The sequence below is a fragment of the Callorhinus ursinus genome, unplaced genomic scaffold, assembly GCF_003265705.2.
Source record: "Callorhinus ursinus isolate GAN/ISIS: 27379988/994484 unplaced genomic scaffold, GSC_fseal_2.0 scaffold21, whole genome shotgun sequence".
In the NCBI taxonomy this organism is placed as follows: Eukaryota; Metazoa; Chordata; class Mammalia; order Carnivora; family Otariidae; genus Callorhinus; species Callorhinus ursinus.
In genome coordinates, this window is record NW_027397083.1 from 16,441,120 (window position 1) to 16,462,696 (window position 21,577).

Below are 21,577 nucleotides of genomic sequence, written 5' to 3' on the forward strand. Positions count from 1 at the left end.
GCCAATTTTAAAAATCTGATTGTTAGTTTTTTTATTGTTGAATTTTAAGAGTCCTTTGTATAATTTGGACAACAGTCTTTTTTTTTTTTAAAGATTTTATTTATTTATTTGAGAGAAAGAGAGAGAGAGCGGGGGGAGGAGCAGAGGGAGACAGACAAGCAGATTCCGCACTGAGCACAGAGCCTGACGCAGGGCTCGATCCCATGACTCTGAGATCATGACTTGAGCCAAAATCAAAAAGTCAGACATTTAACTGACTGAGCCACCCAGGGGTCTCTGGACAGCAGTCCTTTATCAGATGTATCTTTTGCAAATATTTTCTCCTAGTAACTAGCTTGTCTTCTCATTCCCCTTAAGGAGTATAAATATTAACATTTGTGTATAACTCATTGGATCTAAAAAAATTTAAGGTGGTTTAAATGTTTAACATGAAGTAATATTTAATAATAACCAGAGTTTATTTACGTGTATGATACTTAGTATTACTTTTTAAAAATATTTTATTTTATTAAAAAAAATTTTTTTTTTATTTATTTGTCAGAGAGAGAGTGAGCAAGTGAGCACAAGCAGGGGGAGGTGGTACGCAGAGGGAGAAGCAGGCGCCCCGCTGAGCAAGGAGCCCGATGTGAGACTCGATCCCAGGACCCTGTATGTATGTAAGAAGAATATTTAATTGAAACAAGCAACAGAGGGGCCTGGCTGGCTCAGTCGTTGTATCTGCCTTCAGCTCAGGTCATGATCCCAGGACCCTGGGATCGAGCTCCATGTCAGGCTCCCTGCTCAATGGGGAGCTTGCTTCTCCCTCTGCCATTTTCCCTGCTCACACTCTCTCTCTGAAATAAATAAATAAAATTAAAAAAAAGAAAAGAAACAAGCAACAGATAGTTATTTAGTATAAAGTTCATTCACATGTATTAAAGTGTCTGTAATAGGAAATCTATTAAAACCAAAATATTATGGCTATAGGAAAATGTGCATTCAAAAAAAGTGGGTTGCTTTTTTCAGATAATGAAAATACTGATATATTGTATTGGATTGCCTTAAACTCTTAAACTGTTAGGTAAACATTTTTAAACAACAACAAAAATGTTGGTGGAAACACATAGTACAGAACATTGAAGGCATCAATATATGTCATACATGATCCTAAATCCCACATAGGCAGGATCTACAAAAGACTCCAGTTTTTAAAAATTACAGAAATTCTAGATACTCCTCTAATAGATATAAATGCCATACATAATATTCCAAAGCAAACTAATAACTAATAAAAATGTAATTCACATTCAATTAGAACAAAAACAATATGAATAATATAAAATTGAACTTTTGAGCAACACTAACAAAACTTTTCTTATCAAAAAATCCTCTTGTGCATAGAGGAAAAGTATACACATGCATAAATTATCTGAGAAATAGAAAAAATTGGTTAAGGGGCACCTGGGTGGCTCAGTCGTTAAGCGTCTGCCTTCGGCTCAGGTCATGATCCCAGGGTCCTGGGATCGAGCCCCGCATCAGGCTCCCCGCTCCACGGGAAGCCTGCTTCTCCCTCTCCCACTCCCCCTGCTTGTGTTCTCTCTCTCGCTGTGTCTCTCTCTGTCAAATAAATAAATAAAATCTTTAAAAAAAAAAAAGAAAAAATCGGTTAAAATTTGACAGGTCAATGGGAAACCAAAGGTACAGAGGACACTGCTGGCTCTAGTTTTTAATGGTTCCAAGAATTTTTACCCCACTCTGTATTCACTCAGAGGGCACATTATTAACAGATGCAAAACTTTGACACCGTTTGTGCTCTTTTTGATTTTTTTCCATTTTGTAAAAAAGAATATTCTGTGTAGAATTATATATCTTACTGAAGGTATTACCTTATAAATGCATATTTGTCCTTTTTTCCAGTTCAATTCCCTTTTTATACTCATATTCCATTATCTTCTGATTGTAATGGAGGGGTTGTAATGATCTAATTAAATACAAAGGTTATGTCAAAATAGATTTTTTTAAAGATTTTATTTATTTATTTGACAGAGAGAGACACAGTGAGAGAGGGAACACGAGCAGGGGGAGGGGGAGAGGGAGAAGCAGGCTTCCCGCGGAGCACAATGTAGGGCTTGATGTGGGGCTCGATCCCAGGACGTTGGGATCATGACCTGAGCTGAAGGCAGACGCTTAACGACTAAGCCACCCAGGCCCCCTTCAAAATACATTTAATGGTTAACACTAATCAGTTGCTTGGGGAAGAAGCACAAACAAAACAGAGCAAACAAAACAATCCACTACCAAAAGTACAACAGGAATGCAAAATGGTGAATGAGACAGAAATAAATACATGTCAATAACTTTATATTAAGATATTTTCCTTTCAGGGGCGCCTGGGTGGCTCAGTCGTTAGGTATCTGCCTTCGGCTCAGGTCATGATCCTAGGGTCCTGGGATCGAGCCCTGCATTGGGCTCCCTGCTCCATGGGAAGCCTGCTTCTCCCTCTCCCACTCCCCCTGCTTGTGTTCCTGCTCTCGCTGTGTCTCTCTCTGTCAAATAAATAAAATCTTAAAAAAAAAAAAGGTATTTTCCTTTCAATCATTAAAAGCATTTACCAGTTATGGAATTAGCATACAATGTTATATTAGTTTCAGGTGTACACCATATTGGTTCAACAATTCTATACATTACTCACTGCTCACTGTGATAACTGTAGTCACCATCTGTCACCAAACAACGTTATTAAATATTACTGACTCTTTCCTATGCTGTGCTTTTCATCCCTGTGACTTATTTATTTTATAACTAGAAGTTTCTCCTTTTAATTCTTTTCATCTAGTTTGCCCATTCCCCGCACCCACATCCCCTCTGGCAACCATCAATTTGTTCTCTGCATTTAAGAGTCTGTTTCTTAGATTCTACCTGTAAGTGAAATCACATGGTATTTGTCTTTCTCCTTCTGACTTATTTCACTGAGCATAATACCTTCTAGTCCATCCATGTTGTCATAAATGGTAAGATCTCAACCTTTTTTTTTGGTTGAGTGATACTCCATTATATATATATACCACATCTTCTTTGTCCATCTGTCGATAGACACCTGTGTTGCTCCCATGTCTTGGCTATTATAAATGATGCTGCAATAAACATAGGGGTGCATATTTCTTTTTGAATTAGTGTTCTCATTTTCTTTGGGTAAATACCCAGTAGTGGAATTACTGGATCATTTGGTATTTCTATTTTTAATTTTTTGAGGAACCTCTGTACTCTTTTCCACAGTGACTACATTAATTTACATTCCCCACCAATAGTGCACAAAGTTCCTTTTACTCCACAGCCTTGTTAACACTTGTTATTTCTTGTCTTTTTGATACTAGCTGTTATGACAAGTATAAGGTGTTATCTCATTGTGGTTGTGATTTGAATTTCTCTGATGATGAGTGATGTTGAGCATCTTTTCATGTGTCTGTGGCCATCTGTATGTCCTTTGGAAAAATGTCTATTCAATTCCCCTGTCCATTTTTTTTTAAGATTTTATTTATTTATTTGACAGAGAGGGACACAGCGAGAGAGGGAACACAAGCTGGGGGAGTGGGAGAGGGAGAAGCAGGCTTCCCGCGCAACAGGGAGCACGATGCGGGGCTCGATCCCAGGACGCTGGGATCATGACCTGAGCCAGAGGCAGACGCTTAACGACTGAGCCACCCAGGACCCCGGGATCATGACCTGAGCCGAAGGCAGACACTTAACGACTGAAACACCCAGCGCTCCTCTTTGTCCATTTTTAAATTCGATTGTTCAGTGTTGAGTTGTATAAACTCTTTATGTATTTTGGATATTAACTCCTTATTGGAGTATCATTTGCAAACACCTCCCATTCAGTAGGTTGCCTTTTTGTTTTGTTCATGGTTTCCTTTGCTGTGCAGCGGCTTTTTATTTTGGTGTAGTCCCATATCACATTTTCTTTTGTATAAAGTATTATGAGCTCGACATAGATGTTCTACAAACACCAGTGATTTCACAATCTTAATGATGAATTCCAGATGAATAATCAAGTTAGAGCAACAGTTTTATGCTAAGTGATGGCATATAACAAATCTAGGCTACTGCTGGGAGAGGGGTTGTTATAGGTTTTAAGGCTAGCTTTGCAATTAGACTCTTATGAGTCAGTGGTAGTAAACAAGTTCAAGGAATATTTCAAATTATGATTCAATAAGAGATACACCCTGTATTATATTTCTTTTTTTTTAAGTTTATTTATTTAAGTAACCTGTACACTCAGTGTGGGGCTTGAACTTAGGACGCTGAGATCAAGAGTCTCATACTCCTCCAACTGAGCCAGCCAAGTGCCCCTGTCTTATATTTCTATTCATCCTAAGAAATACATGTGTGTGAGAATACATGTACATATATATGTAATATAAACCTATATACATTTATGTATATATGACAGATGGTCATAAATTTCTCATACAGACCTAGAATTAATAAGATCCCTGTTCTTCATAATTTGAGATAGCATAATTCTACAGGTATGAGATGGGCCTGGAAAAGTGTGCTTGCTCCTTCTAAACCTAGCTCTCAGCAGCATGTTAGATTTAGGGCAAGTTATGTTTTTATGCCTTAGTCTGATTGCTACAAAGTTAGGAAAGTAGAATTTGCCTCTGACTTTTTTTTTTTAAAGATTTTATTTATTTATTTGAGAGTGAGAGCAGAGCCAGAAAGACAGAACATGAGTCAGGGCAGGGGGCAGTGGGGGGGTAGAGCTGAGGGAGAGGGAGTAGCAGGCTCCCCATTGAGCAGGGAGCCCGATGCAGGGCTCGATCCAGGACCCTGGGATCATGACCTGACCCGAAGGCAGACGCTTAACTGACTGAGCCACCCAGGCACCCCCTGCCTCTGACCTCTTAAAGAGAATTAAAATAAGGGCAGAGTATAAAGTTACATGAGAAAATAGTCCTTATGTAAAGTCAAGGTATGATTAATGATAATTTTTTTTTTTAAGTAATCTCTACACCCAAAGTGGGGCTTGAACTCATGACCTCAAGATTAAGAGTTGTATGCTCCATCGACTGAGTCAGCCAGGTGCCCCATAGTGGTAAAATTTTTAAAGGTAATGTAGATGGCTTTAAAAAGACTTTTCCTGGGGCGCCTGGCTGGCTCAGTCAGTGGAACATGTGACTCAGGGTTTTGAGTTCAAGCTCCATGCTTAAAAATCTTTAAAAAAAATAAAAAGACCACTTTCCTAATTATATCTAAATGCTGCTAGATGATTTCTTTGTGATAAGCAACTGAAGTGACCCCAAAATCTAGAAGGATAAAATGTTTGGCAGTCTGTAATGATTAAGGTCTTGCTTATATCTGCCTTAAGATCATGTTGTTTTAAAAGAGAGACATAAACACTCACACATTGTAATAATTTATACTGTCTAAACATTTAATTGGAAGGAACTACCAAATATATGTGGGTTTTAGTCTCACTTCTGTAAAAATTATAAAACAAAAGACAATTTTACAAATGGTCTTAAATAATAGGAAAATGCAATGCCTAGCAAAACAACAAGAACAGAATTTTTTCTTTTATTTCTCAGGAGTCTTTTATTTCTTGAGTTCCTGCAAAGAGAAAACAAATTCACACCTACATCCACACCCACTCACATAAATGTGTGCAAACACACTCCTCCAGAGGTTTATAGCTTATATTCTACTACATTCTTTTTTTTTTTTAAAGATTTTATTTATTTATTTGAGAGAAAGAATGAGAGAGAGCACATGAGAGGGGGGAGGGTCAGAGGGAGAAGCAGACTCCCTGCCGAGCAGGGAGCCCGATGCGGGACTTGATCCCGGGACTCCAGGATCATGACCTGACCCGAAGGCAGTCGCTTAACCAACTGAGCCACCCAGGCGCCCTATTCTACTACATTCTTAAGGAAGACTGGTCATATATACAATTAAAAGAAGAGACAAAGTATAGGTTAAAATGATTACTTATGGTGTTTTGGGTCCAGACATTAAGAGATATGAGGGGTTGCTGGTAACTTTAGTTGGTATTATTTTAAGAGCAGGAAAGTAAATTAATTTTTCTAGGTTCTCGAACTATTATTTATAAACAACACATTTTCAAGATAAAAAATTACATGTAGATATATATAGATAATTTAGCAATGAAAATGGATGTGTCTACTCATCAGTAGCATGGGCAACTTTATCAAGTTCTAGTCACTCCTAGATTTGAAGCCTATATATTTGAGAGTATAACAATGCTTGCAAATCCTTGCCATTGCAACTCTGTACCCTCTGAAGAACTAACTCCCTAGCAAGTGACTTTTAAATTACTTACTCCACTCCCATAACAAAACATGACTGATAGCAATTGTTAACAACTAAAACCTATAAAATATGGTGAATGCTATGCAATAATTTAAAATGTAAAATGAAGTGATTATATTAAGGCCACCAGTTTATACTGAAGTGTCCAATTTTGTGACGGATTTCCAACAACAAAGAAATCCGAATAAAGAGTGGGTCTAATATTCTGACTTCGGATAATCTAATGATCAGAAACTCTTTTTTTGTAATATTCAACACAAGAAATCTACAAACTTTATCAGTACAAAAGACAGTTCACCGGTTCTAGCTATGACATCTATAACACAGATTTTCTGAACCATTAAAATAAACAAAAAAGTGCTCTCTTCTTTACTGCAAAGCTATGGAGTCCAAGTTTCTTATCAAAATGGTAATGATAAGTTTCTTACCAGGCTGATAATGATCGAGTTCAGGTCCAAGATGCCAACAGAACTGCTGTGGTGTCGTATACACATGCTTATTCTTTCTTTGCTCCTTGCGGTTTGTCATAAAGGGGCTGAAGTAACATGTCTCTTTGGTTCGGGGAAAAGGAACCATTCAAATAGCAGGAATCTCCGATACCACCATGGCGGGCTTAGTGAGATGGGAGCGACATAGACTTTTTAAATACTCGAAACCCTTTTGCTGGCCCAGGATATGGTGGTGGCGGGGAAACATTGTGCTTTCTGGTCAGTGCCACTGCCTGTTCATAAGAAGGTAATCCTGTGTCCTCCACTGCAGGGGGTGACGGGGTCAAGGCAGCCTCCTCAGGTCTTCTGAAAATGATGGAGGGAGTGTGCCTGCCCCTTCTTACGTAGGTGGCTGAAGAACTAAACAGAGAGACAGCATTTAGGTCTAGAAAGGCAGCATTTTTAGGTTAAAATGGCAATATTAGAAAACCCAACTGACGATTTTGATAAAAGTTGAGCCCAATTTATTTATGTTTTTTATTTATTTTTTAAGATTTTATTTATTTGAGAGAGAGAGAGGGTGAGACAGAGAGCCCCAGCAGGGCAGAGGGAGAGGGAGAAGCAGACTCCCAGGGGAGCAGGGAGCCCGAAGCAGGGCTCCATCCCAGGATCCTGGGAACGTGACCTGAGCTGAAGTCAGACGCTTAACTGACTGAGCCACCCAGGAGCCCCTGAACCCAATTTGTTAATATAACCACAGTTTTATTTTACCCATATACTCTGAAAGAGTCTTGGTATAGGGGAAAGATCGAGAGCTTTGGAGGGCGCCTGGGTGGCTCAGTCGGTTAAGCGACTGTCTTCGGCTCAGGTCATGATCCTGGAGTCCCGGGATCGAGTCCCACATCGGGCTCCCTGCTCAGCAGGGAGTCTGCTTCTCCCTCTGACCCTCCCCCCTCTCATGCTCTCTCTCTCTCAAATAAATAAATAAATAAAATCTTTAAAAAAGATCGAGAGCTTTGGAGTCAGTCATGGATCTGAAACTGGATCCTCTCATTTCATAGCTATGTGGCCAAAGCAAGTTATCTGTTCCCTTTGAAGTAAAATGGGGACAATAATAGCTACCTCAACAGAGTTGTTTTGTGTGGATTCAGAAAAAATGTTATATGTAAAGCATCTAAGCAGTGTCTGGAACACTATAATAAGGACTCAAAACATGCTAATTCCCCTTTTCTCCCACTCCTAAATGAGAACTTTCTCAAAATATGATGTGAAACCAAACCCTTTCTTGTTGAAAGGCAGCATTACTCCAAGCCAAGGATCCTGATGTCACAGAGATAATCACGACAGGTGATGCCTGTCTCTCTCCTCTGCAGTCCTGTTGCCTGGTCCATCCCTCCTAAATAGCACTTCTGTCATATCCCTCTTCTCTGCAAAAGTCTAACCCGCAGCCTACTTTCCCCTGAGTCAAGTTCAACTCCCATGCCTCCTTTCTAAAGCCTCCCTTATTCTGGCTTCACCTGATTTTTCACAACTCTCTGCTCTTGCAAGGTACCCTCTTTATAGTCCTCTGTATGTGCAATCAATTCTCTGTCCTGCTTCTGTGCTTTCACTGCTGTTGTTTGCTTTCTCAGGTTATTGTCTTTTCCCCACTCTGTTGACCTAAGGCCAATAATTAAAAAAAAATATGGCCTCCTGCAAGCCCCACCATTTCCACAAAACTCTGTTAGCTACCCCAGCCAGTGAAAATTGAAATGCAGTAGGGGTCTGGTGTTTTGAGCCTGTGTTTTCCCTTCTCACGACTGAATTATGAATTATAATTTAAACATTAGTAAATCGATCTGTTTAGACTGTAAAGTTGGCTGTCTATGAAGCACTTACACATAAATTAAGTTCCTAGAAATATGGCTAATTAAAGATAATTAAAATTCATAGGTAATCCCCAACTTCCCATCAATATTTACAATATTCTTCCCGGCAAGAGACAGTTAAGTAGACTCAAAATACTGTAAACTTTCCAAACTAAGGCAGTCAATTTGTACTTAGAACACCTCTTCCTTGGAGGTAATCATGAGATATGAAACTGGAGGAAAGGAGAGAGGATGATCGCAGAGAGAGAAGTGAAGAAGATCTATGTAAATCTAGGAACTGGAGAGTCAGCTCTTCAATAGTTGGGGGGTCACTGACAGCATCCATCACAAGTTTACTTAGAGGGCTCAACACAATTCCTCCTCTGTCAGAAATCTGGAACAGATTCCTGGTAGGCTAGTCACTTGCCACATTCATTAACTTACGACGAAAAGTTCTATTTGTTTGCTTATAGGGAACAGGAGAGACAGATGTTTTAGTGGAACAAATAAACTCTTCCATGCAGACTTCCAAATATAAGATATAGAAACAATATCATAATTACATCAAAGTTATTAAATAATCTACATAGTGATTTCTTACACACATCTTAAATGATTGATATCAGGAAGTATACACAAATAACAACTCAAATCAACTAGCAACATCATAGTATGCCTATTTTCCTCCATAAACTGTAGGAACTAAGAAATGAAAAGATCTTGTTTCCCATTTCTTGACATGTTTTGACAGAGGAATGAGACAAACTTTTCTGACAATGACCTTATTTTTTACTCTTTTCTTTCTCAAATATTTCCTCACCCTTCCTCCACTTCCAGACTTGCAAAATACAGAGAGAACAAATAACTCTGCTAGAAGAATTTCTTGGGATAATAGATGAAAAGTACTTTAGTAAGTTTTTAAAAGTCAGTCCCCAAATAAGAGAATGTCTTATAAACCTAGTGTTCAACGTACCCTCAAATCAAAGGGTGGCTCCGAGGATCAAAGTGAAACAATACATGTAAAAATATCTGTGAGCTGTATAGCATTATACTGTACTAACATTAAGTGTAACTAATCTTGCTTTTATTTATTTTTTAAAAAAGATTTTTATTTATTTGACAGAGAGAGACAGTGAGAGAGGGAACATAAGCAGAGGGAGTGGGAGAAGAAAAAGCAGGCTTCCCGCCGAGCGGGGAAAGGCAGCATTACTCCAAGGACCTGAGCCGAAGGCAGACTCTTAATCTTGCTTTTAAAATAAGAGCTATTCAGGGGCGCCTGGGTGGCTCAGTCAGTTAAGTGTCCCACTCTCGGTTTTGGCTCAGGTCACGATCTCAGGGTTGTGAGATCAACCCCTGCGTTGGGCTCTGTGCTCAGTGTGGAGTCTACTTAAGATTCTCTCTCTCCCTCTGCCTGCCCCCCCAATAAATAAATAAAATCTTAAGACAAAATAACATAAGAGATATTCAGGGTTTTTAAATTTTACAATAACATACACAGAAAGCATGCGTAATAATGGCATTACTTTGCCATTTGAATTATGCATTTGAATTCTGCTTCTAACCTACAGCAGGAAGAAGCTAGAAGATTACACAGAAAAAAGGCCTAAGGTAAGAAGATGGAGTGGTGCAGAAAAGTAGGAAAATGAAGCAAAGCACAGAGAAGAGAGAAGAAAATACCATGCATGAGGACACTGACTAATGGCTGTGCTATCCCAGGCCTTGAGCCCAGTTATTAAGCATGAGGGTATACATGAACTTTTTTGGAGAGACATTATGAGTGGGGAGGAAAAGAGAGATAAAGCAAGAAGAGTCTCCAAAGACAAATTTTGCCTAGGTCTTCATTAGTCTGAGAGTTTCCAGGACTTCCTCCCCGACTTGTAGAGAAAGCCATACTGAATAAAATTTTATTCAAAAGTCCCAGGAAATGGAAAGGTCTTGCTTATTTCCTACCTGTTTTATAAGGGAAGTTAATAAAAGTCTCTCAGCTTAAAAGATGGTGGCTTAAGAACAATTAGGCAAGTTCTTCCTCATTACTCTCATTTCTCAGATTTTTATAGGATTTACAGAGGTCTCTGACAAACTCCTTTGTCCGTGCCCACAGGTCACGTTAATGCCTCAGGGAGCTGTTCAGGAATTTCAGCTTGGGGATAGAATTTCAATGTCTATACCCTGTCCTCTGCCCTCCTTCTGGCATGTCTTCTTCCTGCACCTTTGCTGTGAGGACCCTTTAAGGCTTGATCCTTTTCTATCCGTCCTCCTTTCATTACACTCTGAGAACTTGCCTACTCTCATGGCTTCAGTTTGTTTTGTTTTGTTTTGTTTTAAGTAATCTTTACATCCAACGTGGGGTTCGAACTCACGACCCTGAGATCAAGAGTCACATGCTCTACTGACTGAGCCAACCAGGCACCCCATGGTTTTAGTTTTATCTCCCAATAGATGAATCTAATTCCACATCTGTTGCCCTAAACTCTTACCATAAAGAAAAAATTTTATAGTGCTAAAATATATATCACTTAAAATTTGCCATTTTAACCATTTTCAAGTGTGTGACTCAGTGGTATAAATTAAATTCACAGTGTTGTGCCACCATCACCACTGTTTCCATAACCCTTTCGTCACCTGGTCACAACCATGAGCTTTTCCCAGAATTTGAAAGTGTGACTAGGGATGTGTAAGCCTCAATTTCGAATAGCCTATTTAGCACCTGGCACTTTTTTTGAATAAGGTTATTTTTACACTTACTCATCTACACTTACTGAGAAGATAATAGAGAATAACTTTTTATTTTATTTTATTTTATTTATTTATTTATTTATTTTTTTAAAGATTTATTTGAGAGAGCGAGAATGAGAGAGAGAGTACATGAGAGGGGGGAGGGCCAGAGGGAGAAGCAGGCTCCTCGCCGAGCAGGGAGCCCGATGCGGTACTCGATCCCGGGACTCCGGGATCATGACCTGAGCCGAAGGCAGTTGCTTAACCAACTGAGCCACCCAGGCGCCCTATTTTATTTTTTTTTAAAGATTTTATTTATTTATTTGAGAGAGAGAGAGAGAGAGAGAGAAACAGCATGAGAGGGGAGAAGGTCAGAGGGAGAAGCAGGCTCCCCGCTGAGCCGGGAGCCCGATGTGGGACTCGATCCTGGGACTCCAGGATCATGACCTGAGCCGAAGGCAGTCGCTTAACCAACTGAGCCACCCAGGCGCCCATAACTTTTTATTTTAATGAGGATGTTGAGATTCTATTGTCCAAACAATTATGGCCTTTATGAATTTTTATCAAGCTTTATTAATGGGTTATTCAAGCAGCAACCATTTTATTTCACTCATTTTTCTTTAATTGGAAGTATCAATAAACATGGTTGAATTTAAAAGCTAATTACACTGTTTCTATTTGAGTTGCCATATCGCTAGATCTGTTAATGATGTGACTTAGAGAAAGTGATGGGACTTCTTAACCTCTGGAAATAATGTGGGGACACTGGTATCTACTTCCTGCTTAAGAAGGAAATATTAAAAAATCAAGCTGACACTTGTGAATCCTTTTGTATTCTTTTGAAGGATCTCAGAAATTGCATCATTTCATTGTTTATGTAAGTGTTAAATTATGCAACCAAACAACGGTCACAGACCAGAGGAGACTGGAGAGAAAATGACAACTAAATGCAATGCGGCATCTTAACTGGGTCCTGGAGCAGAAGGAGGACATGAATGACAAAATTGGTGAAATCTGAATAAGGTCTGGAGTTTAGTTAATAGTGATGTACCAGTGTTGGCTGGTTTGTTTTACAAATGTACTATGGGAATGTGAGATGTTCACAGTGAGGGGAACTGGTTGAAGGATGGGAACTCTCTGGGTGATCTTTGCAACTTTCCTGTATATCTAAAATTATTCCAGAGTAAAATGTTTATTTAAAAAATAGCCATTTTTATCCATTTTAAAATAACAATATAGAATGTATAATAGTGAATTCAATATTTTTACTTGGTACTTACCTGGGATATTGTTGCCTGTTACACTTGGTGATACAAAGATAGTAACCAAGTAATCCAAAAATAACCAAAAATACTCCAGCAGCAATTAATCCAGTCAGAAGGCCCATGACATCAACTTTTTCTCTGTTAGCATCTTAAGAGAAATCAATAAAATAATATAGATATAACAACTGAAAAGCACTGCCTATGATTTCAATAAATTTAACACTGGATCTAAGTATACTATTCAGAATCTAGTAATATTGACTTCTTTAAAAAGTGTTTGTGCTAGCAACAAAAATTTATAAAAGATACTTCCTAAAAGCCCTAGTTATGATTTCATTTATTTTATTATTTTTTAAAGATTTTATTTAGGGGTGCCTGGGTGGCTCAGTTGGTGAGGCATCTGTCTTCCACTCAGGTCATGATCCCAGGGTCCTGGGATTGAGCCCCACATCAGGCTCCCTGCTCAGAGGGAGTCTGCTTCTCTTTCTCCCTCTGCCTGCCACTCCCCCTGCTTGTGCTCTCTCTCACTCTCTGTCAAATAAATAAATAAATAAATAAATTTTTTTAAAGAAAGAGAGCAAGAGAGAGCATGAGCAGGCGGGGGAGGGGAGGGAGAAACAGACTCCCTTGCTGAGCAGGAAGCCTCATGTGGGGCTCGATCCCAGAGTCCTGGAATCATGACCTGAGCTGAAGGCAGATGCTTAACCGACTGAGCCCCCCAGGGACCCCCAAATTTCATTTACTTTAAATAGGTCATATTAAATGGATAGTATTCAAGACTAAACGTATTCTGGGGTGCCTGGGTTGGCTTAGTCAGAAGGGCATACAACTCGACCTCAGGGTCACGAGTTCGAGCCCCATGATGGGGGTAGAGATACTAAAAAAAAAAATAAACTTAAAAAAAAAGACGAGACATAACATATTCTTTGTTCAACTAGGCACATTTTGGTATTAAATTACACAGATAACTGTACTAAGCAACACTAGCCTAGCAACGTAATAAAGTCTCCTTGTAGCTGGGGCTCTGCCTGATGAGAATGAAAGACGATCTGACCAAAAAAGACCTGATAAAAAGCAGCTAGAGATGATAATACAGATAAAGTAAAGATCTCCCCTCTATAGATGATTTAATTATAACACTCTTAATTTACCTAGTAGCAGAAGTATTCCATTTACTTGTAATGGTAAAAAAGAAAAAATAATTAAAATAGCTTACTACTTGGAACTAATGGAGTCCTACTTTTATTCTGTACAAGTCCTGACCTAGCTGAGTAGTTTAAAATACCTTTAAGCCTATTATCTCATTTCCCTAGTATCTCACCAGACTTGATTTTCAGTGTGTAAAGATGAATGTGGCTTCCTCCGTCTTAGATAGCCTAGTGTATAATTGAGAAATCATCCTGGATTTACAAGGCATGTATGTTGAGCAACAACCAAACTCAAACAATGAAACTAAAATGTATTTAGAATAGAGAGAGGGTGGGAAGAGCATTAAATTTCATCCATTCTTGCCTTACCTGATTTTTTTGTTGGTCCTTTGATGGAATATTCCTGCCAGAATGCCATCTAAGAGAAAGGTAAAATTTCCAAGTTTATTTCATTGTTTTGTTATCACTTCATGTGATCCCAATGACCCGGACTGGGGTGGTAAATTCTTGGCATGTGCCACAGAGGTTACTAGTTTATTCAAGTTGGAGGGCGTGACTCACTCTAATTCAAACACTGCTACCCACCACTGTTTCTCCTGACTCTGGAATTGGTCAGGGGATGACTGTCAGTGCCAGGTCTCTACTGCTGTCCCCTGCCACTCTCCCTTCACCTGCTCAGAGTCCCCGCTCAGACATACAGTGAAACCAACACATTAGTTGGTGACAGCACCAAAGGCAGAGGCTAAAGCAGTGGAACCCATTACCAAGTTTGAAAAGGAGTCCGAATTTTTCTACGCTTGGTGTGCCCTCAGTTTGCTGGGAGATTGTACTGAAAGGGATTGATCTGGGGAAAGACATCCCTGAGATTCTTTTGGTTCAGTGTTACTTGAGAGAATGAGGCAGATTTTAAGGAACCATGATAAAATCATAAAATGCATTTACAAAAAAACAGAATAAAATTTCAACAGGCACAGTTACAAGGTATAGACTTTGTTTTCCTTCTCCGGCAGATGTGGCAGGTATTAGCAGGGAGTGAGAGGCTGGCTGCAATTTTGGGAGAAAAAAGAAGTAAGTTCCATTAATGCCTGCGTTTGAAGGATACCTAGAGTTCCTTGGTCTTATTGACCGAAGACTAAAGTGGAACTCTTGAGGAAGGGGAAAAGGAGCTGTGCTTATTTAATTTATAAAAGTAAAGAATTTGAGTCACTCAATATTCTTTAAGAATATGCCAGATTATAACAGGGACCGTGTTGTCTGTTTGTTTTATACTGTTCCAAGATTAATGGACAGGATTTAATTACATTTCAAAGGAGAACTTCTAAAAGTTTCTCCCTTAAATTACACTGATATACCAAACAATAAGCTCTTGAATGCAGAGACTATATATTTTGTATCCTCAGTCTCTGGCAGAGCACTTGGCACATAATAGATTGTTAATAAATACAGTAATCAGAAAAGATAAGGTCACTCGTAGGAAAAGTTACTCTGAGTCTAGAATGATTGAAGCCTGAGTCAGAGAACTAACTCAAATAGTATCCTAAAATGTAATTCATTCCACTTCATGATTGTTTTTAAATATAATAAACATCACACACACAAAATCACAACACAATCGATAATTTGCCAATTACTGTAAGGCCATTTAATCAAGTATAAAGCCAAGTCTAAATAGGTTGGTTAGCATTTTAAGGAAGTAGAAAGGGATAACAGGTATAAAATCTTGATTCTATTTAAAGCATAAAATCTCTGATGACTTAATGTGCCATTTTCTTAAGTATGATTTAATAAATTTCCAGCCAATTAACATTGTCAACCAAATTACCGTTTTATCTTCATCCACAAAGATTTCTCTGGCTTCTTCATAATTACAAAGTTCTTCTCTACACTCTCTTTCTAGGTCACTGGGCGTGAAGAGCTCCAAATCAAATCTATTATATAGCAGGTGTCTATGTATGAAAAGGTTTGCTTCTTCTTTTGCTGTGAAGACTAATAAAGAAATAGAAAGATTTCAAAGGTTGATAAAAATAGGGCAGAACATTCCTGTTTTAACTGTGGAAGAACTGAATAATTCTCTTGATGTAAAATTATGCCAAACTTTTTTTGTATGGTTTTAAATTCTTTTTTTTTTTAAGATTTTACTTATTTATTTGAGAGACAGAGAGAAAGAGAGAGACAGAGCACAAGTGGGGGGAGGGGCACAGGGAGAAGCAGTCTCCTAGCTGAGCAGGGAGCAGGCTTCAGGACTCAATCCCAGAACCCTTGAAGGCAGCTGAAGGCACCCACTTATCTGACTGAGCCACCCAGGCATCCATGTATGATTTCAAATTCTGACAAAAAGAAATGTCATCAGTAAAAATAGTGCCTGTTAAATATGAAATACAAATATTAGCCTAAGCCCAGAAAATACTTGAGTTAGTTATATCCAAAGTTATTGGCATAAATGAAAATTATTTAAATATCACTTTTCCCTCTAGACAGTATTTCCAAGAAGTGACAGGTCAGACTTTTCTACTTCTGAAGGGTTGGCTCTCTATTATCTTGATTGAGAAAAATTAGTCTGGTGTAAAGGACAGAGTATTGGTCTAAGAGAAGACAGAGATTCTTGGTTGTGATTTGGCTTGGCTATTGACAGTTTATCTGGGATAAATCACTTATATCTCTGTGTTGCCATTTCCTGATTTGTAAAATTGATAAATGAACTAAAGAATTACTAAGATCTCTTTATGTTTTAAAATTATTAATTGATTTATGTTAAAAATTTTAGAGCAAGTTAATACTAAAAACTTATAAAATTTTAAACTTCTAAGTTAATAAAATGATAAGGTAATTATAAGGTTAATTAACAGACATTCAGCCCCTCCTAAACAAGTAGGTGCCTCTCTCTCCCCATCCCCTAAAGATGTGTCTACAGTGCTTCATAAGACTCCCTCTACCTTTTCTGGGAAGGTAAATGGTAAACACAATAGAGTTAAGCACAGGGTAACACAAAACCAAAATATCCCACCATGGCAGTATTTTCAAAGCCCACAAACTTTAAACTCATTCTGGTATCACACAAAGAACGCTTAAGAAATCTTGCTCCAGATCACATTACCAAGACTGGAATTCAGAAACTCTCTGAAAACTACATCAAATGCTTAAAAGAATTTGGTGTTTTGCACTGTTAACCATCACTATAAAGGAAGAATATATTAGAGTAGGCAATTGAAAGACAGTTCAGGACTGATGAGACAGCATGGCCTGAAAGACTAATTCTGATTTGTGAATGACCTCAGCTTGGCCATTTATTCTTAGCCCCACGATAACAGTCACACCTTGTCCAAGATATTTTTTTCCACTAGTCAATCACTTTTCCAAACAGGTCTGAATCTTATAGAGCTGTTTTGTTCAATATAGTAGCCACTAGGCACATATGGCTATTGAGCACTTGAACTATGGCTAGTCTGAATTGAGATGTGCTAGAAATGTAAAATATACATTGGACTTGAAGATTTAATTAAAAAGTAAAATATCTTAATGTTTCATATTACTTGTATTTGGAAGTGATATTTTGGATATAATGGGTTAATTAAATATATAAAAATATATATAATTTTACCAATTCTTCTTACCTTTTTTAAAGGATTTATTTATTTTTAGAGAGAGAGAGAGAACGCGTGTGCACAGGGAGAGGGCAGAGGGCATTTTGTCACCAAAAGGAGACAAAATGAAGAATTTTTCAAGTTACCTTCACCTCTCATTGGGATTCTCATCATGGCCCTCTGAGGGATTGCTTTGCTCCCCTACAGTCTGTTTTTAACATTGTGCTGTTAAAAAACACTTCCAATGCACCTGGTTCTCTCCTGCCTTTGTATTGGCTGTTTCCCCTGAATAGAACTTTCTTCTTTCACCTCCTTTAGGATTTTGCTCAATGTTACCTTGAAATCTCATCCCCACCCACCCACCTCTGGCGCTCCCTGTCCCTACTACACTTGGTTTCTCTTCATAGCGTGCACCACCATCTGGTGTGTTCTGCATGTGTTAACCACTTGTGACTACTCTGTTCCCCTCACTAGAAGAAAAATTCCACTAAAGTACAGACACACGTGGTGCCTGACACATATGAGGTGCTCAAAAAATGATTTACTAAATGAGTAAATGAACTCAATTTTTCTACATTGGGAAGAAATTCTTGGACCTAAATTCTACCAGTTAAAGCAATTCATAGGTATAGTCTGGTATTACTCATTTTGTTGTAGGTTTAAAATACTAAACCAGTGATGAAGTAACTCATGGCCTGCCTGACTTAGCTATATTTACTACATGGAATGGGATTCCAGAATGAAGAATTAGAAATCTGCTTCTGTATTGCTACTTCTCAGATATGGCCAGATCTTTACATTTTATTGGCTAAGAAAGTAGTGCCAAATTTCTCATTGTTGGTCTTCCCTTCAAGTAGGTTATCTGAGTTATAAAAATACTCTGTGCCCTCCAGATAGGACTCAATAGAACTACTTTCAACTTGAAAATAAGAATGAGAGAATCATAAACATTTTTATTGTTCCTGAAATGATACTTATGCCAGTAAAAGTCTTCACCCATGAATTAAATGTGCCCTCCAGGAGCTACTGTGTATCACTTCCCTGAGTGCGAAAGTTCTGATTCAGTCAGGGGTTGACTTTAGGCCTTCGGTGCTTTATTAAATTTTTCCCTGCCTCCCTTTTGATCTTAGGAGAAATATTGTCCTTTGTTACTGGGATCCTAAGTAACTCTGAATTTGTTTGTTATCCAAAGAAGCAAACCTCCTTGTCCTGGGAGCATCCTGAACTTCCAGTGAGAAGTCTTATTTTCCCTCCAGCCCCTGATGGAGGATATACTGTCTTTAGTCCTTTTGTATGTGCCTCCTCAAGTCCTCTTCCCATTTCTATTTCTCCCATTTTAGGCCATCCTAAGAGGCTGTCTGTGCATCCCGCTATTTCAAACCCACCAACTGACCCTCCATTCTCTTCTACTCTCCTGACGCTCCATGTTTTCTTTTTTTTTTTTTTTAAAGATTTTATTTATTTATTTGAGAGAGAGAGAATGAGAGAGAGAGCACGAGAGGGAAGAGGGTCAGAGGGAGAAGCAGACTCCTTGCTGAGCAGGGAGCCCAATGCGGGACTCGATCCCAGGACTCCAGGATCATGACCTGAGCCGAAGGCAGTCGCTTAACCAACTGAGCCACCCAGGCGCCCCGCTCCATGTTTTCTAAATAAATTCCTTTTGAGTCATTTGAACTCTGTCCTTGGCTTTATCAGAGTTCAGCTGAAGGTTCCTTATTTTCCTAGTTACTTTTCATAGCTCCACTTATTATTGGCTTCTGTGCCATATAACTCTCCAGAGGTAGAGTTACTGCTACTCACCCTTTCCCCTGCTCTTGAGTTCTCTCTTCCTACTTCTGTCACAGACGTTATGGAGATGATCTCTTTATATCTCGCCCTCTCATCAGAGGAAGAGGTCCTCCAGGGCAGGGATTATAGACTTTCATTACTATATCCCCAGTGCTTAGATGAGGGCCTGGCATACAGTATGTGTTAATAAAGTGATTACTAACTGAGCAAATCAGCTTTTAAAATAGATAGGATTCCTCATTTACATTTCCCACAGATATTTCCAGCCATCTGCACTCAAGTATGATCTCTGAATTCCTTCCATAATTTGTGATGTCCTTGGGAATGTCTTTTATGTCTGCATTATGTGAATCACTGAATATACTCACCAGCATACTGGGGATCAGCATCTGGTCCCACTGAGTATGGACCTTCAATTTTATATATGAGTGGACTTACATATGTGGTGGAACTTGGGAGGTAACAAGAAGGCTCTCCTTCCAAAATCTCTCCCTATTCTCTCCCTATTAGCTAGCTTATCCAGTTGCCGAGAATTCTACCATCAGGGTTTGGTTCCTTTGGGTTAAGATTTCCTATCTTAAAACACACACATGCACAAACACCCACACACACCCTCCTGGAAGGTTTAATACACCAAGCTGTATTAATCATTAATAAGTTATCCAGGAGTATTAGTGTAACAGATCCTTCCTAAATGAAAATGAGCTGAGAGTAGATCTGATGAAAAGGATTAAGGGACAGGATTGTGTGGGGATAGGGAAGCACAATGACCAGGCAGGGAGAAGGATGCTGAAGCCAAAGCCATTTTTTTTTTTTCTTTCTTTTCTGGTTCTGACTTCTAGGTTAGACTTTTTGAAATGCGGACAGGAAGCAGTCTGTTTATGACCTGGAACCCACAAGGTATGAAATTCTAGGTTACCAAACCTAATCTTTCACAAGCATCTGACTTTATCCAGATAACCAGACAATTTGATGTCAAAAAGGACCTCAGGGATCGTTCTCCCCACCCCGATCATTTTACAGAGGAAGAAATTCAAGCAGAAAGGGGTTAAGTAACTTGCCCCGGGGTCTCATAACAAGTCGAGACTGGATCCTGGATTCGCTGTCCATCTTTCCAGGAAAAACAAGTAATTATGCTCATTATAATTACCACATAGCCTCATCTAGAAAAATGGCGCTCACTGCTTTTCAGAAGTTGAAATAGGTGTTCCATTCAGTGAACCACAAACCAGGTCTTAAATATATATTTATCAAAAGTAACTCACAGAAATAAATTTGTATAAACTGTACCTAACATAACCACAACATTGCCAAGCAGACCACAAATTAAACTAGAGGATACTGTAAGGCTTCTGTGATTGATGGGGGCATGTCATTTCAAAGACTACCCTTTCTCCTTTGAGATCTGTAATACCTGGCTCGGCTTTTCGGGGGCGGGGGTTTCTCGAGACGGGAGCCATGCTTACCTTCTTCTCGAGCATGCCTGGACTCCTTCGGACTCCTTGTGCAATGAGGAAACGCGAAGGTAACTATGGGCAGTTGGCTGAGTAGAACCAGAAGTGTAATCATAGTCTGGTAACTGTCAAACAAACTAAGACAAACAAAGTAACAACAAGAAGAAGTCAAAAAAGCCCCTGGCTCAGCTCTTTGAGTTCCTGGGGGTACTGAGTCACCGACCTGCCGCTCTCTTAACAACCACCCGACTGCGCCCGGCTCGCGGGTTTCGGTCGCCCGGCCCGACCCGCACCCGGAAAGCCCGAGAGTGCCTAGGGACAAATGCCGCGCCCCGGGACTCTGCCGACGGCTGAGCGGGCACCTGTCGTCGCGGGCGGCCCTCTGCCTTCCGTTCCAGTCCGGCCGGGTCCGCCGAGGTGGCCCCCTCCGAGGAACCCATTCCCCGCCCGAGCGAAACCTCCGGGCCCCGCACCTGCGGCTCCGGGCGCATGTTCCAGCAGCTCCCGGGCCGGAGCCCCGTCGTTGGGTAGTCCCTGCGGCCGCCAGACCCTCCGTCTCGGCGCCCCCCAACTCTCGGCGACAATCCCGGGAGGCCGGGGTGGCTCCCGCGTTGCGGCGGAGGAAGCGCCTGGGGTCCGCGGAGGGGCGCCTGGCCCACGCGAGGAGGCGCGCGGTAAGTTCCTGCGGTGACCCCGGGAGGCCGCGGCCCAGAGTTGGGCTAGAGGGCGGAGGCGGCTACCTGGGGAGCACCTAGCCGCGCTCCTCCCCGCGGGGGCCGGCCTACCTGCGGCGGGCGGGCGGTGGGCAGGTGCTTCCAGAGCCGCCGCAGCTTCGGCCCTGAGCCTCGGGCGAGTCCGGCCGCCTGCAGCCGGTTCTGGCCCCGCCTTGGCGCGCGGGTGGCAGGTTTTGGACTCATTTCTGCACCCGGCGCTGCTTGAGAATTCAGGGGGCATTTTCAGTTCTCAGTGCTAAGCGTAGCGCCCCGGGCGCAATCCCGCGGGCTTTTCGCTTTGGGTTTCACGGGGCAGGAGGTCTGTCTTGTGG

The 21,577-nt window shown here is 40.2% G+C and overlaps 2 protein-coding genes across 7 annotated transcripts in view; one reads left to right on the forward strand and one right to left on the reverse strand.

The window, feature by feature from the left end:
* Window positions 1-1,635: 1,635 nt before the first annotated feature.
* PRRG4 (proline rich and Gla domain 4) lies at window positions 1,636-21,403 on the reverse strand. 4 transcript variants are annotated; one of them, XR_012381845.1, is made up of 7 exons: window positions 21,006-21,403; window positions 20,545-20,669; window positions 15,532-15,695; window positions 14,079-14,127; window positions 12,577-12,709; window positions 6,735-7,154; window positions 1,636-1,960 (listed from the first exon to the last, which is right to left on the reverse strand). XR_012381845.1 is itself a non-coding variant. In XM_025879363.2 (6 exons), the coding sequence occupies exons 2-6, from the start codon at window positions 20,645-20,647 to the stop codon at window positions 6,920-6,922; spliced, it is 684 nt and encodes a 227-aa protein (XP_025735148.1). In that variant the 5' UTR covers window positions 20,648-20,669; window positions 21,006-21,403; the 3' UTR covers window positions 3,703-6,919. The 4 variants fall into 4 exon arrangements, 1 of the variants encoding a protein (XP_025735148.1); XR_012381846.1 differs by lacking the exon at window positions 1,636-1,960 and adding an exon at window positions 2,015-2,191; XR_012381844.1 differs by lacking the exon at window positions 1,636-1,960 and adding an exon at window positions 3,703-5,589.
* CCDC73 (coiled-coil domain containing 73) overlaps window positions 21,086-21,577 on the forward strand; it is a 181,735-nt gene continuing 181,243 nt past the window's right edge. Inside the window, exon 1 of one of the 3 annotated variants that reach the window (XM_073904792.1) lies at window positions 21,086-21,206. The gene's annotated coding sequence lies outside the window, so the exon portion shown is untranslated. The remainder of the gene's footprint in view (window positions 21,207-21,577) is intronic. The other 2 variants (XM_073904793.1, XM_073904794.1) reach the window with 2 other exon arrangements.

Coding starts and splice junctions, on each gene's coding strand:
- PRRG4 (XM_025879363.2), bottom strand. CDS start 20,647: ATGATTACACTTCTGGTTCTACTCAGCCAACTGCCCATAGTTACCTTC. Junction 15,696..20,544: donor CAGGCATGCTCGAGAAGAAG/GTAAGCATGGCT, acceptor TTTCTTTATTAG/TCTTCACAGCAAAAGAAGAA. Junction 7,155..12,576: donor AACAGGCAACAATATCCCAG/GTAAGTACCAAG, acceptor CTCTCTGTTTAG/TTCTTCAGCCACCTACGTAA.